Genomic DNA, 17,632 nt, shown 5'->3' with positions numbered 1-17,632 from the left:
AGTCTGCAGGCTAACTCCGCCCCCAGTGACATCAGTCACTGGCTTCATCAATAATTGAAATAAGTGTATCGATGACGTCATCCCCATAGTGACCGTACGTACATACCCCAACCAGAAGCCATGGATTAAAGGCAACATCCACACTGAGCTAAAGAGTGGAGCTGCCGTTTTCAAGGAGCGGAACTCTAACCCGGACGCTTATAAGAAATACCGCTATGCCCTCCGATGAACCATCAAACAGGCAAAGCATCAATACAGGACTAAGAATGAATCATACTACACTGGCCTCAATGCTCGTCTTATGTGGCAGGGCTTGCAAACTATTACAGACTACAAAAGGAAGCACAGCCGAGAGCTGCCCAGTGAAACGAGCCTACCAGACAAGCTAAATTACTTCTATGCTCGCTTCGAGGCAAGCAACACTGAAACATGCATGAGAGCATCAGCTGTTCCGGACGACTGTGTGATCATGCTCTCTGTATCCGATGTGAGTAAGACCTTTAAACAGGTCAATATTCACAAGGATTACCAGGACATGTAACCGACCAACTGGCAAGTGTCTTCACTGACATTTTCAACCAATACAGCCGAGACAGCCAATAGGGAGGAGGTCAGAGACCAGGCCATGTAGTGCCAGGGTAACAACCTCTCCCTCAACGTGATCAAGGCAAAGAAGATGATTGTGGACTACAGGAAAAGGAAGACCGAGCATGCCCCTATTCTCATCAACGGGGCTGTATTGGAGCAAATTGAGAGCTTCAAGTTCCTTGGTGTCCACATCACCAACAAACTATCCAAACAGACCAAGACATTAGTGAAGAGGGCATGACAAAGCCTATTCTCCATCAGGAGTCTGAAAAGATTTGTCATGTGTCCTCAGATCCTCAAAAACGTATACACCTGCACAATCAAGAGCATCCTGACTGGTGCATCACTGCCTGACGTGGCAACTGCTCCGCCTCCAACTGCAAGGCACTACAGAGGGTAGTGTGTATGGCCCCGTACATCACTGGGGCCAAGCTTCCTGACATCCAGAACCTCTATACCAGGCGGTGTCAGTGGAAGGACCTAATAATTGTCAAAGTCTCCAGCCACCCTAGTCATAGACTCTTCTTTCTGCTACCGCACGGCAAGCGGTACCAGAGCTCCAAGTCTAAGTCCAAAAGGCTTCTTAACAGCTTCTACCCCCAAGCCATAAGACTCCTGAACAGGTAATCAAATGGCTACCCAAACTATTTGCAGTGCCACCCCCCCCCCCCCCTTTTACGCTGCTTCTGCTCTCTGCTTATCATCTAAGCATAGTCACTTTAACTCTACCTACATGTACATATACATACTACCTCGATTATCTCGACTAACCTGTGCCCCCGCACATTGACTCTGTACCGGTACCTCTTGTATATAGCCTTGTTACTGTTATTTTACTGCTGCTCTTTAATTATTGCGTATGCGTGCATTCTTATTTATGAATGTACGCTGAACAAACTAACAAAATAACTAAATGAAACGTGAAGCTATACAAACGAGTGCTGACAGGCAACTGCACATAGACAAGATCCCACACCAGAAAGTGGGAAACAGGGCTGCCTAAATATGATCCCCAATCAGAGACAACGATAAGCAGCTGTCTCTGATTGGGAACCATATCAGGCCAACATAGAAAAACAAAAAACCCTAGACATTCAAAACCCTAGACATACAACACTAGAGTACCCACCCTAGTCACACCCTGACCTAACCAAAACATATAGAAAACAGAGATATCTAAGGTCAGGGCGTGACAGTCCTACTATAGGGGAGGTTCCGGGTGGGCATCTACCCTCGGTGCCGGCTCCGGTTCTGGATGCAGTCCCCCCTGCTTACACTGATCCCTCCGCTTTTGTGGCACCAGACCGTGGATCATCGCCGGAGACCCGAAATTGGGGACCGTCGCTGGAGGTTCCGGAATGTGGACCGTCGCTGGAGGTTCCGGACTGTGGACCGTCGGTGGAGGTTCCGGAATGTGGACCATCGTTGGAGGTTCAAGACTGTGGACCGTCGTTGGAGGTTCCAGACTTGAAACTGTCATCGGAAGCTCTGGACTGGAAACTGTCGCCGGAAGCTGTGGACTGGGAACTGTCGCAGGAAGCTCTGGACTGGGAACTGTCGCATGAAGCTCTGGACTGGGAACTGTCACAGGAAGCTCTGGACTGGGAACTGTCGCAGGAAGCTCTGGACTGGGAACTGTCGCCGGAAGCTCTGGACTGTGGAGGCGCACTGGAGGCCTGATGCGTGGAACCGGTACTGGTGGTACCGGGCTGATGACACGCACCTCAGGGTGAGTGCGTGGAGGAAGCACAGGACGTACTGGACTGTGGAGGCACACTGGAGGTCTGATGCGTGGTGCCGGCACTGGTGGTACCGGGCTGGGGACACGCACCTCAGGGCGAGTGCGAGGAGCAGGAACAGGACATACTGGACTGTGGAGGTACACTGGAGGTCTGGTGCGTGGGACCGGTACAGGTGGCACCAGGCTGATGACACGCACCTCAGGGCGAGTGCGGAGAGGAGGCACAGGACGTACTGGACTGTGGATGCGCACTGGAGACCTGATGCGTGGGACCAGTACAGGTGGCACCGGGCTGATGACACGCACTTCTGTCACGTTCGTTATAAGGATTGGACCAAGGCGCAGCGTGGTATGTGTACATTCTTATTTATTAAAAGAATGTATGCTGAACAAACTAACAAAATAACCAAACGAAACGTGAATCTATACAAACGAGTGCTGACAGGCAACTGCACATAGACAAGATCCCACACCAGAAAGTGGGAAACAGGGCTGCCTAAATATGATCCCCAATCAGAGACAACGATAAACAGCTGTCTCTGATTGGGAACCATATCAGGCCAACATAGCCATACAAAAACCCCTAGACATACAACAACCTTAGACATACAAAACCCGAGACATACAACACTAGAGTACCCACCCTAGTCACACCCTGACCTAATCAAAATATATAGAAAACAGAGATATCTAAGGTCAGGGCGTGACAGCATGTGACAAATAAAAATGTATTTGATTTGATGTTGTATTCGACTATTCTTGGCAACTTAGTTCGTAACATTTTCTTCATAAAAATAATGTCATTTTTTTGCGGGGGGGGGGGGGAGTATCCACGGGCCTACGAAAGGGGGGCGCCAAAGGGGGTGAACTGAATGCGGGTTTAAGGCGCCCGATGCCTACGCTCATCACACAGTAATTCTTCTTGACGTGATGGTGTTCATAACAATTATGTTCTTTATTCAACTGTTCAGCTACTGTACTGTGCTTTTTCTCATGCCCATAGTCATCCAAATGTGGTAATATAACATTACACAGGATGGACACATAGCAGACTTGAAACACTGATGTCCTCACGTGAGACCAGCGTATCAGCCTGTAGCTCCAGACAAATGTAGCTATGATGACCCTGTCGATGTGGGGAGACTGCATTGCAACATAACGCCAAGGCAATGATGCCTGGAAGTAGACGCCTAGTGGGCGTTTCTACGCCCACATACTGTAAGCCATAAAAATGGTGTTTTACAGTGGGAGAGCTATAGCTCAATTAGGACCGTTGTCTTAGATTGGTATCTGCAGCGTGCTTTACATGTCAGTGTAAACATTGTCAACGGATATTATATGACTATCATTATGCATGTCTTGATTCAGTAACTGCTTTGCTGTGTAATAGCTGATAGTGCCATAGGATGATGACAATGGCAGCATACAAACTGGTAATTGTCATAGAATTGCTATCATCAAAGCATGGCTCATATAAACTACAGTCTGGTATAGACTGGAATAAGACTTTACCTGTGCTCATGGTAATCGCAGGATGTTTCTTCACAATCCGATGTACAGTGGCTACAGCCTCATTCAACTACACACCTCTGGTCAGGAGTGTAGACTGCACATTGATGATGCCTCCCTGCAGAAGATGCTTAATAAGTCGACTCCCCTATGTCCCTTCAGAGATGTATCCTGTAGTACAATGTCGAAGCTATGAAATGTTCTGCCGCCGTCAATTAGCGCTGATACTGGCATATAGCAATATCGTATAATGCGGCACAGTAATTGTTTTACTCCCTTTCCGACAGCACGGGTTGGGTATGGGCGTACTGTCGCGCTTGACGCTTGCGCCGCTGCTTCAGCAGGAGCATCACTCGAAACAGGCGATCAATAGCGCCTCAACAGCTCCACTGGGCTCCCCACGAACAAGGGCGTCTGGGAAATTGCGTTTATACCAATAGAAACAAGATTTCAAGTGACTTCAATTTCCGAGTGGTACCACCGCGACGCAGTGTAAACAAAACGTGTTGGAATGGACTGTGCGATAGTGCAGAGGCACTGCAACAACGGCGGTGTATATTCTTCCCGAAGTGGCTCTTTTATCAGTCGTAGAAAAAGGGAGACAAAACGGTCATTTATCAGCCAATGTTTTGGACACAATGCTGTAGCCTGGAGTGATGTCTAGTTCTTCAGAGAAAAGTACATTCCCCTAATATTATTGTTGGCCTTTCTTAGGCCTATCTATAGGCATATTATGTTAGCCTATAGACATTTTTACAAAGGCCTACATCACTTTTCATTTCCAACATTCAAGTGATTGAAATGCACAAAATCCATGACTGATAATCAATACAATTATTCATTGAGTTATTATACACAATAATTGGAATTCATTATAACCTCATAAACAACCATTTTTCATTTGAAATATATCAGAAATCAATACATTTTAAAACACTGTGTATAGAGTACAATACAGAACAGCCTGCAGTAGCCTAAAGTGTTATTCAAGGTCTAAGGATTTTTACTTTCCTATGCTTTTTGTATGGCCTGATGGGCAAAGAGCAGGCTTTACTGCAATGCTGCTATGTCGTTTCGTCCAGATGAAAACAAGCACAATATACAATGTTGCAACTAAGTTAACATTTTCAGATGAAACATTGGTTACATTGTTCATCATAACCTCATAAACTCAGCAAAAAAAGAAACGTCCCGTTCTTTCAAAGATAATTCCTAAAAATCCAAATAACTTCACAGATCCTCATTGTAAAGGGTTTAAACACGGTTTCCCATGCTTGTTCAATGAACCATAAACAATGAATGAACATGCACCTGTGGAACGGTCGTTAAGACACTAACAGCTTACAGACGGTAGGCAATCAAGGTCACAGTTATGAAAACTTGGGACACTAAAGAGGCCTTTCTACTGACTCTGAAAACACCAAATAAAGATGCCCAGGGTCCCTGCTCATCTGCGTGAACGTGCCTTAGGCATGCTGCAAGGAGGCATGAGTACTGCAGATGTGACCAGGGCCATAAATTGCAATGTCTGTACTGTGAGACGCCTAAGACAGCGCTACAGGGAGACAGGACGGAGAGCTGATCGTCCTCGCAGTGACAGACCACGCGTAACAACACCTGCACAGGATCGGTACGTCCGAACATCACACCTGCGGGACAGGTACAGGATGGCAACAACAACTGCCCAAGTTACACCAGGAATGCACAATCCCTCCATCAGTGCTCATACTGTCCGCAATAGGCTGAGAGAGGACTGGACTGAGGGCTTGTAGGACTGATGTAAGGCAGATCCTCACCAGACATCACAGGCAACAATGTCGCCTATGGGCACAAACCCACCGTCGCTGGACCAGACAGGACTGTCAAAAAGTGCTCTTCACTGACGAGTCGCGGTTTTGTCTCACCAGGGGTCTGATTCGTGTTTATCGTTGAAGGAATGAGCATTACACCGAGGCCTGTATTCTGGAGCGGGATCGATTTTGAGGTGGAGGGTCCATCATGGTCTGGGGTGGTGTGTCACAGCATCATCGGACTGGGGTTGTTGTAATTGCAGGCAATCTCAACGCTGTACGTTACAGGGAAGACATCCTCCTCCCTCATGAGGTACCCTTCCTGCAGGCTCATCCTGTCATGACCCTCCAGCATGACAATGCCACCAGCCATACTGCTCTTTCTGTGCGTGAGTAACACCTCACAGCAAGAACTGACAAATCTGGTGCAGTTCACGATGAGGAGCTGCACTGCAGTACTTAATGCAGCTGGTGGCCACACCAGATACTGACTGTTACTTTTGATTTTGACCCCCCTTTGTTCAGGTACACATTATTCCATTTCTGTTAGTCACATGTCTGTGGAACTTGTTCAGTTTATGTCTCAGTTGTTGAATCTTGTTATGTTCATACAAATATTTACACATGTTAAGTTTGCTGAAAATAAACAGAGTGAGAGGATGTTTCTTTTTTTTGCTGAGTTTATTTCTACTTTAGGGTGGCAACAATGTAACACGATATGGAGGTGGGTGACTAGCGGAGACGGTGGACGGTGGTTGGAAGAGCGCGCTTGTTTGAAATGGAAAAGCGTTGTGGTAGCTTTCGATTTAAAAGTGCATCAAGACGAAGCAACTGCTTTATAAGTGGGAGGCACTGTCGAGCGTTACATCCAGAGGGGATCGTGCTGATTGTACGGAGATTGTGACAGACGGTTAAATGGAATCCCTTGAGAAGGCAAGAACAAGATGTATGTCAGGAGAAGTGCAGTATTATCATAAGGAGACGTATACCTGGAATAACGGAGGAGGAATGGAAAAGGAGAGGCAGAGGAGGTCTAAGAGAGAGATGGAGGAAGAGGGTGAGCTTGAGTTGGTTAAAAATGGCTGGGAAAAGGAAGATGGTTTGTTAAAGAAGAATGGTAGAAAGTGTAAGCCGAGTGAGGTGACGACAGGAGGAGAAATGGAAGTGAATGAGGTCGACGCATTTGAGGTGGTAGGCATGGTGAAGTTCTCAGAGCCTGAGGCTTGCACAGAGGGTCAGGATAAAGATGAGTCTGTGACAATAGAATGATGTTTTTGGAAAAAGTGGACCCTTGCCTTTTGGCTGATCCATTTGTGGTTTCAGGGTGGGTGAAAACAGAGTTGGACGCTGTGGAATCAGTGAGGGTAACCAGAAGTGGTCTCGTGATAATTGTTTGTGTTTCTGCTGGTCAGAGCGAGAAGGTGCTCCGCGTTAAACGAATGGGGGGCAAGAAATGTGAATTGTTTTGCTTTCAAGAAAAGGGTGCCATTGAAAGGCGTGAATACTGGGGGTAGCAGTAAATGTCAAAGTGGACCAACTGAAGGGGAAGATTCCCGGTGTTTGTGATGCTCGTCGTGACAGGGTAGTGTGAGTGGTGAAACAGAAGAGTCATTGTCTGTTCTTTTGAGTTTTGATGTTGAATCTTTGCCCAACAAAGTGATGTTAGGGTACCTACATCATAAGTTATCCTGTTGTCATGACGTTGGCCTGTGGGTAAGGTTTATGACCCCCCCCATAAATACTCCCTTCCCTCTCTCTTGACTCTACAGAGGGACTCTTGAATAGCCTTTGTTAAACAGAGATTCTGGGAATATTTTGGTAATCCAACCAGTTGAACATGTGCGTTGGTACTTAATGAATATGATGTCAGTTCGGTTGTCATCTGAGACGTTCTCATCAATGATAGGAAAGTCTACACATTATAGTTATCAGATTCACATGGAATTTTTTAGCTTCTAAAATGTGAGAATTGGGTTTTCATGAGTGAATTAGGCCCAACTCAGTGGCCCGCCCACGTGAAGAGACATTGGTTATAAACTATGAAACACGCCCTCCTCTCCCTTCCTATATAAAGCCTTGACCACCATATAACTTTCTGTTCCGGGTACATTAGGATGACCATCCGATGTCAGATGTTCTTCAGTCTTCCCGCTCTTTCACTCAAACTCAGCCCCCTTTTCTTTGGGTAACCAGCTGTCATATCTGTTTCGTCCGCTAGGGACGTTTTCCTTTATGACATAATTTGTAATAAATGTATGGTTAATTCTGTGTATATGTAATTCTGTGTGATTAGTTAGGTATTTAGTAAATACATAATTAAACCCAATTTTGTATTGCTGATTCAACTTGTTAGCCAGGGTTCCAAGAATGTACAACTTTCAGATGAGACTGAAATAAGGTAACGATTAATATTGACTGATATTGATATAAAATATTACTATGAAGAGTTTATTCAGAAGATAACAGCTCTATAAATATTATTTTGTGGTGCCCCGACTTTCCAGTTAATTACATTTGATTAGTTAATTACATACTGATTAGCTCAATCAGATAATATTAATTACAGAGAAATTATTTTATAGAATAGCATGTCATATCACTTAATCCGGCATAGCCAAAGACACGACACTGTACTAGCTCTTTGTGCCGAATACATTGCGTTGTTACAGGTGTCAATCTTATGGGCAGCAGTGTGTAGGAGGGAGGTTCCTAGGTGTGAGAAGTGTGCAGAAAGGCATGAGACAAAATAATGTGTATCATTGGGGAAAGTAGTGGTATGTGTTAATTATAGGGGTGCCCATGGGCTGGAGATCAGAAATGTCCAGTGCGTGAGAGGCAGGTTGAGGTATCCAGGGTCAGAGTAGTGCAGAAGTTGTCATATGCTGAGGCGGTGAAGAAAGTAGAGGAAGATGGGTCAAGGGGAGGGATCCTGAGAGGAATGGTGTGAGTAGTATATCTGTACCAGTACAGAGGGATAGGCCAACAAGTGATATATGTTTCAATAAGATTGGATTTTTAGCATGTATAGCATTGGTTATCAACTGTACTGCAGGAATGTAATGTAAATAGCAGAAAATAGAGGTTGTGGTGGCAGCTGCAGAGAGGTATTTCGGTGTGCGACACTTGACATCAGAAGAGTTACAGGGTGTGTTAAGCAGTGGTGTCCCATCCTTTCAGGTTGTTGGTCTGAGGTAGGACTAAATAGATTTAAATAGTGGAGTAGGGGGGTGATTTTTGTATTTTTTTGTGATTGTCGTGTTAGGTAGTAGGGTATTTGTTTATTGATTTTTCAAGCAAAGTATAAGGGAGTTTTACTCCAGTCTAGTAGGTGGCGGTAATGCTACATTTTTTGGATACCAACCGCCGTTAAACCTCATCGAAGAAGAAAAAACCTACGTAACGTGATATGGAGGGGCGTTGCCTTGAGTGACGTCGATTATTCGCGACTGACAGCATGGCAGGAGAGACATGCGTATAATATTTTGATCAAGCAAATATATTTGGTTACGCTACTTTTTACGAACATGCAACTAAAAGAATCAGATGAAGACGGCTTTGGAATAGAGATCGTCCTTCAACAGGGAGACAGAAAAGCACCGTCCTGTGTGCATGGTAAGTACCCAAATGTCTGAATGATTGCAAAGTTAGCTAGCTAGCTTGCTAGCGTCTACTTAGCTAGCTTTGGGAAAAGGGCCATATGAATCCATTATATAACGTTAGATACTATCTAGCTAACTACAGTCCAAAGCTAGTTATATTATTATAAGTTGTGTTTTACCATTGACATCTGAAAAATGAATTCTTTGGTGAAGTATGCATACTGTAATGCAGATGTTCTTGCCCCATGCAGGTCCAACTTTGTTGTTTGAGAAGGTCTGCAAAGGAGAGGAGAAAGGCCGGAGGTTTTATGCCTGCTCAGCGTGCAGAGACAGAAAAGAATGCAATTTCTTTCAGTGGGAAGATGATAAGGTAACCGAGTTAACTAGCTAGCTTTTTAAAATGTTATTTACTGGAAAATATAGTTGGCTTACACATGCACTGCATTCGGAAAGTATTCAGACACAAAGTTAGGTATTTTTATTTGAGCAAATGTATTACATTTATAACGGAAACCTTTCATTTACATAAGTATTCAGACTTTTTGCTATGAGACTCGAAATTGAGCTCTGGTGCATTCTATTTCCATTGATCATCCTTGAGATGTTTCTACAACTTGTTTGCAGTCTACCTGTGTTAAATCCAATTGATTGGATATTATTTGGAAAGAAAGCTACCTGTCTTTATAAGGTCCCACTGTTGACAGTGCATGTCAGAGCAAAATACTTTCCGAATGCACTGTATATGTAGTGGCTTAGCTACCTCGTCAAAAGCTCCTGATGGCCACTCTGGCACAGGTGGGTTTGGACATGTTCAGAGACTGCAGCAAAGCAAACCACTTTCCAGCATCGATCTTTAGTTCAGTCGACTCTTCTGGCCATTTATTAGCACCAAATGTAGCAAGAATTCCATAGTCAGATGTCATTACAGTAGGTGCATGTCATAGAGTTTGACGGTGTAAATGGTAAACTGACACAGTCCTTTTTTTAAATGTAAACGCTATTTTTTTTACTATAGCCTACAAGTGCTTTTTTATGGTACCTTAATTGATTCCTTTGACTTATTGGAAGTCCTCGGTTGAGTTCTTCACCGACGACATTGCAGACACATGCCAGATCTTACAAAGCCTAAAACCTGCTAACCACATGACGTGTGCCATCTGATGCCCAACTGCACAGTCGGTGGTGTGGCATGCAACCGTTGGTTGACCGCAATGCAATACCTGTGCGTCTGGTCGTGCAGGTGACTCTCCTATTTTTCACCAAGTGTGTGACTTGAGTGTCTGTGTTGTAGGTGTCTGAGGCCAGGCTTTTGGCCAGAGAGGAGGAGAACCGGTCAAAGATGCCTCCTTTTACCCATCAGGAGTACTGCTCCAGGTAAATGGCCTGCACTTGACCTGTAAGGGGGCTCTATCCACAGTTCCATTCCACATTAGAATGGAACAGAATAGGTGTGTGGATAGCAGCTCCATTGTAGGTACCTATTTCTTTTAAATTAAGATGCCAGAAAGATCCTTGATCTCTTGAGATGCGTCTCGTTTTCACGTGAAATTGAAAACAAATACTTAGTAACAAGAATAAGTTGGTACTGCTACAACTACTATTAAAATGTTTATTTCTTATTCTTTCCAATCCAGGTTCAGAAGGTTCCTTGCCCTCCCCCTGGGAAGGAGGTTCTGCCAGGACTGTCAGCTCCTCCTCCTACCAGGGGAATGGGAAATCCACGCTTCTCACAAGATGTCGCAGGCTGATGACATCACAGAGGCCCGGCTGAGCAGGCCCAGTCTAATGCTCAAACCGCTGGAGAACAAGAAGAGTAACGCCCAGTACCTGTTTGCCGACCGCAGCTGTCACTTTCTGTTGGATACTCTGGCCAAACTGGGCTACAGGAAGGTGCTCTGTGTCGGAACACCCAGGTGAGGGGTTTGATTTAATTGAGTCTTTTTGATTGTCGCTTTGATTAAACGGAGATTGTGTTAATTCTAGTTTTTTTTGCCCGTTTGGTTCACACGGTACCTCCCCGTTTCACTCCATTCCAGAGTGTTTTCTTGAACATGGCCTGTTTTATTTTAGATTAGATTCAAGTGCTTTGTTATGCTCAGGGTTTTATGTATGATTGATTGTTTAATTCACTGTTTCTTCCAGACTCCATGAGCTGATCAAGCTAAGAAATCAGGAGGGCAAGAGTGACCCCATGAAGAGTCTGCTACTGGACATTGACTTCAGGTCAGTTTTATTTTATTGGATCACACAATGCATAGATACTATTTTACAGCGATGAGCATTTGCGATGAGTGGCCAAAACAGGCATCGAAAGAATTTAGAGCTGAGCACACACTTTAAATGGTACATGAATGCGCTTATTGCTTTTTGAGCGACGCTTATTAACGTTTATGGATTGCGATGGGAGTGTTGACGTCCCGTATCTCCATATGACCAGCCCGCTCCTGTCCCTCCGGTGGCCTTAGGAGGCGGATCACAGGGTAGAGGGGCTCCGTGAACTGATGATTTACCCTGTCAAACACGGGCATCAGGGCTACAGAAGACTCCTGCAGCGCCTTCATCGTATCGGCGTCCTAAAATGCCAGGTTGCCCTTCTCGTAGTTCGCCCACCCTACCTGGCACAGCTCACCCGCTGGTGGAGCACGCCACGCGGAGAGACGCCCATCCCGAAGCGCCACGAGTTCCTGTTCCGCCCCCAGCTTGGCACCTTTGTCCCGCCCCTTTCTGTCCAGGCAGCTGTAGGCCACGCCCACAGCCCAGGCGGAGCAGCAGCGGACGTTGGCCCATTGTCGCGGCAGCAGAGTCGAGTGCGTAGCAGGCGTGGTCGAACTGGAGGGGGTGCTCTGGAGAGGATGGGGGTGGGCCAGAGAAGCACATGCCTCGTCCCTCTCCTGTAACTGTCATTGGCTATGGCAGGTCTGCCTATGAATGGTCACAGGGGAGGAGACCGAGACGATGAGGGGATTCGATGGATCTGTCCTGGGCGCCCTGGTAGGCGTGTTTTGCACCGGGTGGAAGTTAATTGCATTAGTTTTGGAACCGGGTGCCCTCCCGCGGGCGTGAGTCGGGTGCCCTCCCGCGGGCGTGAGTCGGGTGCCCTCCCGCGGGCGTGAGTCGGGTGCCCTCCCGCGGGCGTGAGTCGGGTGCCCTCCCGCGGGCGTGAGTCGGGTGCCCTCCCGCGGGCGTGAGTCGGGTGCCCTCCCGCGGGCGTGAGTCGGGTGCCCTCCCGCGGGCGTGAGTCGGGTGCCCTCCGCGGGCGTCCCCGGGCGTGAGTCGGGTGCCCTCCCGCGGGCGTGAGTCGGGTGCCCTCCCGCGGGCGTGAGTCGGGTGCCCTCCCGCGGGCGTGAGTCGGGTCAAAACAAAAGGGACGTCATTTAAGCATGTGGAGTAATGAGTAGGATTCTGTTTTCACGTGCAAAAGTGATAAAGCATTTATATCTGCCCTCCCAATGAAAACTAGTTTGAGAATGTAGAACTTAGATTTTAATGGGAAAGAGACGTTGTATGTTTCCGGATGAAGCACTGTGCTACCTTGTTGACAACCTAACCGAGCAGTGCAGATTACTGTTTTGATTTGAGAAGGGTGCTCCTCTCGTCTCTTTTCCTGTAGTACTTCTTGATATTCTACAGGGGGAGCCATGGCACCACTCTGGGCTGAGAGAGAAAAATCTGGACCAGAGGACACCACCCAGTCTCTGACCATCGGTTATTGGGTCGTTCTTTGCCGTGGCTTAGGAAAGACGTACACACTTGTCAGTTAGTAATCACATGCATTGTGCAAAATCTATTCGCTACCGTTGTGCACCGACGATCCCCCTTCATTCAATATGTGGTTGTGTCTTAAATCCGAATAATTTCTAGCAATGTGTTGACAGTGTGATTTGTATTATGAAGGTGAACTAGTGCCTCTGGCTTTAGGAGGCTGGTATCTGATCTCGAGGCGTGTCTGTTGTCTGCTTTCTCCAGGCTTTCATGATCATCAAAAAATACAGGTCATTCTACAAAATCGTCAAACAACTAGCAGGATCGCTGACTGCAGGCTGGCTCTTGAATTAATGCTTTCTTGACTCGACGTTCACAAATGAGTGGTGTCATTTATTAGTATATAGGCCTATCGTGCAGCGTTCTGTGCCCTATAATCCCCCCCCCCCAAATAGACGTTGGCATAATCATAATGTGCAGTATGTTTCCGAGATGCTCACTCTCTTCCTGTTTCTGATCCGTTCTGTTAGTCTGCAAGGAATGTGTCCGGTTGAACAAGGGAAAGGGCGCGTTGACAAGCTAAAGTGTGTGTGTGCTGCTGTTAAGTACCCTTCAGTGATTATCTTGCCGAGATTGTAAAGTTATATTTACACCCATACACTTCTGTTGACTTTCTCTGACCTACAGGAGGAGGCTACCTACAGTAGTGGTCCCACCTTGAACCAATGTCACACAACCATTGACTTTCTCTGACCTACAGGAGGAGGCTACCTACAGTAGTGGTCCCACCTTGAACCAATGTCACACAACCATTGACTTTCTCTGACCTACAGGAGGAGGCTACCTACAGTAGTGGTCCCACCTTGAACCAATGTCACACAACCATTGACTTTCTCTGACCTACAGGAGGAGGCTACCTACAGTAGTGGTCCCACCCAATGTCACACAACCATTGAACCAATGTCCCACACAACCAACCAATGTGACTTTCTCTGACCTACAGGAGGAGGCTAGTAGTGGTCCCACCTTGAACCTACAGTAGTGGTCCCACCTTGAACCAATGTCACACAACCATTGACTTTCTCTGACCTACAGGAGGAGGCTACCTACAGTAGTGGTCCCACCTTGAACCAATGTCACACAACCATTGACTTGCTATGGGTGTTATAATAAAACATTTGAAAGCAAATGTAACCTGGAATGTTTTTATTTTTGTGTCTGTTCCAGATATGCCCAGTTTTATGGCACGGATGAGTTCTGCCACTACAACATGTTCAATCATCACTTTTTTGGAGGCGAGGTAAAAGTTTCAACCTTATGTTTTGTCTTAGAGCCTTTGGATAAATCTTATTTTTTTAAAGTTTTGAAATCCATGTTTTTTTTTTTTTTTACACAGGTGGCAAGTGGGGTCCTCCGATCCTTCCTCGGCGAGGAAGATGGGGAGAAGGTGATCATGGTGTCCGACCCGCCATTCGGGGGCCTGGTGAAGCCTCTGGCCCACAGTTTCTCTCAGATCTCAGAGACCTGGCGGAAACTGCAGGCTTCCGAGGGCGGTGTTGTGGAGATGCCCATAGTGTGGATCTTCCCTTACTTCTTTGAGCCACGCATCCTCGAGTGCTTCCCCTCTTTCACCATGCTAGACTACCAGGTTACCCACCGTGTTCTTTATTCTACACGTCCGATGCATTCACAAATGTACCCATTTGCATGACTAGAGAATACTGATGGGTCATAACATACATTTTATGTGGTGCTTTCTCAAACTCCTAGGTGGACTATGACAACCATCCCCTCTACAAACATGGGAAAACGGGTAGAAAGCAGTCCCCAGTCCGCCTGTTCACCAACCTGACACCACGAGACGTAGTCCTCCCTAGGGAGGAGGGTTACAGGTGCAGTATACACACACACACACACCCCGACCTGACCTCGTGAGACATCGTCCTCCCTAATATACAACCCACCTCTATCGCACGTGAGCCAAAAAACATTATTACAGTAAGATGTTATCCTAGATGGAAAATATTTGTTAACAGCTCATTGGTCGGATGAGAGATTTAATTGGAGTGGGAAAGTATTGGAGGAATTCTTCAGAGGCACGATTGCGTTAGATTCATCCGTCTGTCTCTTCGCTTCTCTTTTAGATTCTGCAAAGTCTGTGCGAGATATGTGTGGTCTGGGAACAAGCATTGTACTAAATGCAACCTGTGCCCTTCAAAGGTATGCATTTGCCTGTCGCAGGCCGGGAAAAGTACGGTTGCACAGTTTTAACTTGATGAAATGGTTAGCTCTCGGGTGGCACTTTTCACAACCGATCAGGCTTTTCGTCATTTTTGTCTCCTTTGTTCTTTCAGGACGGGAGAGTGTGGAAGCATTGCTCAGAGTGTCAGAAGTGCGTGAAGCCATGTGAGTATCCCATAGACTCAGTCATTTTAACAGACTCTCTTATCCAGAGCGACTTACAGTTGTGAATACATATGTTTTTTTTGTACTTTATCATACTGTGTCCCCCCCCGTGGGGAATTGAACCCACATCCCTGGTGTTGCAAGTGCCATGCTCTACCAACTGAGCCACCCGGTACCACCCCGTCAAACCCCGATGTTCATATTTTGGTTGGAGTGATGGTCTGATTGGTTCCTCTGCCCTCTCATCACCTCCCCAGCCTGGCGCCACTGCCAGTCCTGTGCCCGCTGTGCCCTCCCAGACCACCCCTGTGGGAATAGCCCAGGTCTGGAAGGCTGTTTCAACTGTGGCAGTCTGAAGCACAAGCGCAGAGCCTGCCCCCTCAAAGACAAACGGAGGACCGATAAGTGAGTTTTACTACCTGTGTCATATACCCAGACTCAACCCTTAAACACACAGAGACGAGCACAGGGCTGATGCGACTTATTTCCCAAGACACTAATCTGTAGTGCCTGTGCTACCCATATCGGTACAGTGTTGATAGTCTAAACGACTAGTGTTCGTACGGGTTGTTTGCCTGCCTGACGTGTGAGTGTGTCAACTTTCTCTCTGTCTCTCTGTCTCTGTGTGTGTAGATCCAAGGCCATGAATTCCAAGAGGACGTCTGGGGCCCAGCGCAGAGCCAACAAGTTGAAGAAGACGACAGAATAAGTCCCATGATCCCACTCTCCTAATCAGACCGCAAGGGAGATGTGTGTGTGTGTAGCAGATGTGAAGTTGCTATTGAGAGCTAGTCGTCTTTCATGTGTGGTTTCTGTACTGTAGACAGTCTTTTTTTAAAAATTGTACATGATGTTTTTGCATAATAAAAGCATCGAATCTAGATGGAATCGCATGTTATTTCACAGAATTCTTGAATTCCTGGTTTATGTGACTGTCTAATTCCGCCATAGTGCTCGTATGAACATGTCTATACGATGAACAAAATGGGCAGTTGAATGCTCTGTGCACGTTTACTAGTCTTTACTTGAGATGATTGCTGGATGTTTCCGCAAGTAGGTATCTGCCACGGCGTCAATATACCTGACTGGATGTATGTGTGAAACTAGAACGGCGCCTTTAGGACATCTCTTATGTCACAAAATAGGTGAAGGACATGACCTTTTTTAGTTCTGTGCTCAAGATGGAGGGATAAAAACGCCGCTGCCCCGCGGGCAAACGATACGGAAGTTAGGAAAAATTATTCCTTTATCCGTTCCATGCGGCTCTGGACTAAGACACTTTTAAAGATTCAAGTCATGTCCTTCCAAGAAAAAGGAACGCAGGCAATCGACAGACAATGGGGGTGCTTTCAGAACCCTCCGGAATAGTTGTGGGATCTCGGTGCATTTAGAGTGTTTGGTTGCTGAATAACAGTGTAAAAGATGAGATGTGAATGCTACCTTGGAACAAAAGCTACTGCAGAGATTTCATTCCAAGGCCAAGTGGTGACGAGATGTTGAATCTACCCGATATGCATTGGAATTAGAAATGCACATTCGTATGAACTGGAGTGACTCATAAATAGATTTTTATTGTGTTCCTTTGTAAGCCACATGGGGGCAGAATGACTTCCCGTAGCGGTCATGGACACCATTCCCTTCCACCACAGGAGGTTGCCGGCACCTTAATTGGGGAGAACGGGCTCGTGTTAATCACTGGAGTGGAATGGTATCATTCATGGTTTCCATGTGTTTGATGCCATTCCATTCGCTTCGTACCGGACATTATTACGAGCCCCCCCTCCCCAGTAGCCTCTTGTGGCTTCCGCCTAACCTTATCCGAACGTCTCATTGATGTGTTTTCAGTGAATGCAGTGGACATAAAGACCTTACTCAGACCCTGATCGGAAGTGACACTGAGCATACATGCGCACACACACACACACCGGCCACTGCATGGGGACAAGGGAGCAATAGAACACACAGACCGATTCATACATATATTCATGGGGAAGATGGAACGAAGAGAGATTCACAGTGAGCCATAACACACAGGGAAGTGAGCGACCGCCCGCCCCACACACACACACACACACACAGCCCAATGTTCTTCCTCGGAGGTAGAGAGGTCTCGTCAGGACAACCTTGCTTCAGTGAGCTGAGCAGAGATCAATTCTCAAATTGCTCTTAACGCCCTGAAGTTCCTGTGCAGTGGATACAGTGTCCCTTTGGGCTGCTCCATACATCCAGTTTTACTGGTCTGTCAATCATTTCCTGGCCAATCATCCACATTAAATGAGCAAGACTGAAGTTGTGTC

At 46.4% G+C, this 17,632-nt stretch overlaps 2 protein-coding genes across 2 annotated transcripts in view; one reads left to right on the top strand and one right to left on the bottom strand.

The window, feature by feature from the left end:
• LOC115138200 (actin-binding LIM protein 2-like) overlaps positions 1-4,148 on the bottom strand; it is a 106,898-nt gene extending 102,750 nt beyond the window's left edge. The window contains exon 1 of the mRNA XM_029674796.2: positions 3,842-4,148. Coding sequence (XP_029530656.2) covers positions 3,842-3,851 — 10 coding nt within the window. The 5' untranslated portion in view covers positions 3,852-4,148. The remainder of the gene's footprint in view (positions 1-3,841) is intronic.
• A 4,908-nt stretch (positions 4,149-9,056) lies between these two features.
• zcchc4 (zinc finger, CCHC domain containing 4) lies at positions 9,057-16,216 on the top strand. Its single transcript, XM_029674793.2, has 12 exons — positions 9,057-9,240; positions 9,479-9,597; positions 10,519-10,601; positions 10,862-11,140; positions 11,370-11,450; positions 14,157-14,229; positions 14,326-14,577; positions 14,700-14,821; positions 15,074-15,149; positions 15,284-15,335; positions 15,593-15,740; positions 15,969-16,216. The coding sequence occupies exons 1-12, from the start codon at positions 9,153-9,155 to the stop codon at positions 16,042-16,044; spliced, it is 1,449 nt and encodes a 482-aa protein (XP_029530653.1). The 5' UTR covers positions 9,057-9,152; the 3' UTR covers positions 16,045-16,216.
• Positions 16,217-17,632: the final 1,416 nt, after the last annotated feature.

Source organism: Oncorhynchus nerka, linkage group LG12, assembly GCF_034236695.1.
Source record: "Oncorhynchus nerka isolate Pitt River linkage group LG12, Oner_Uvic_2.0, whole genome shotgun sequence".
In the NCBI taxonomy this organism is placed as follows: domain Eukaryota; kingdom Metazoa; phylum Chordata; class Actinopteri; order Salmoniformes; family Salmonidae; genus Oncorhynchus; species Oncorhynchus nerka.
This window is presented reverse-complemented; position numbering and strand designations above follow the sequence as displayed.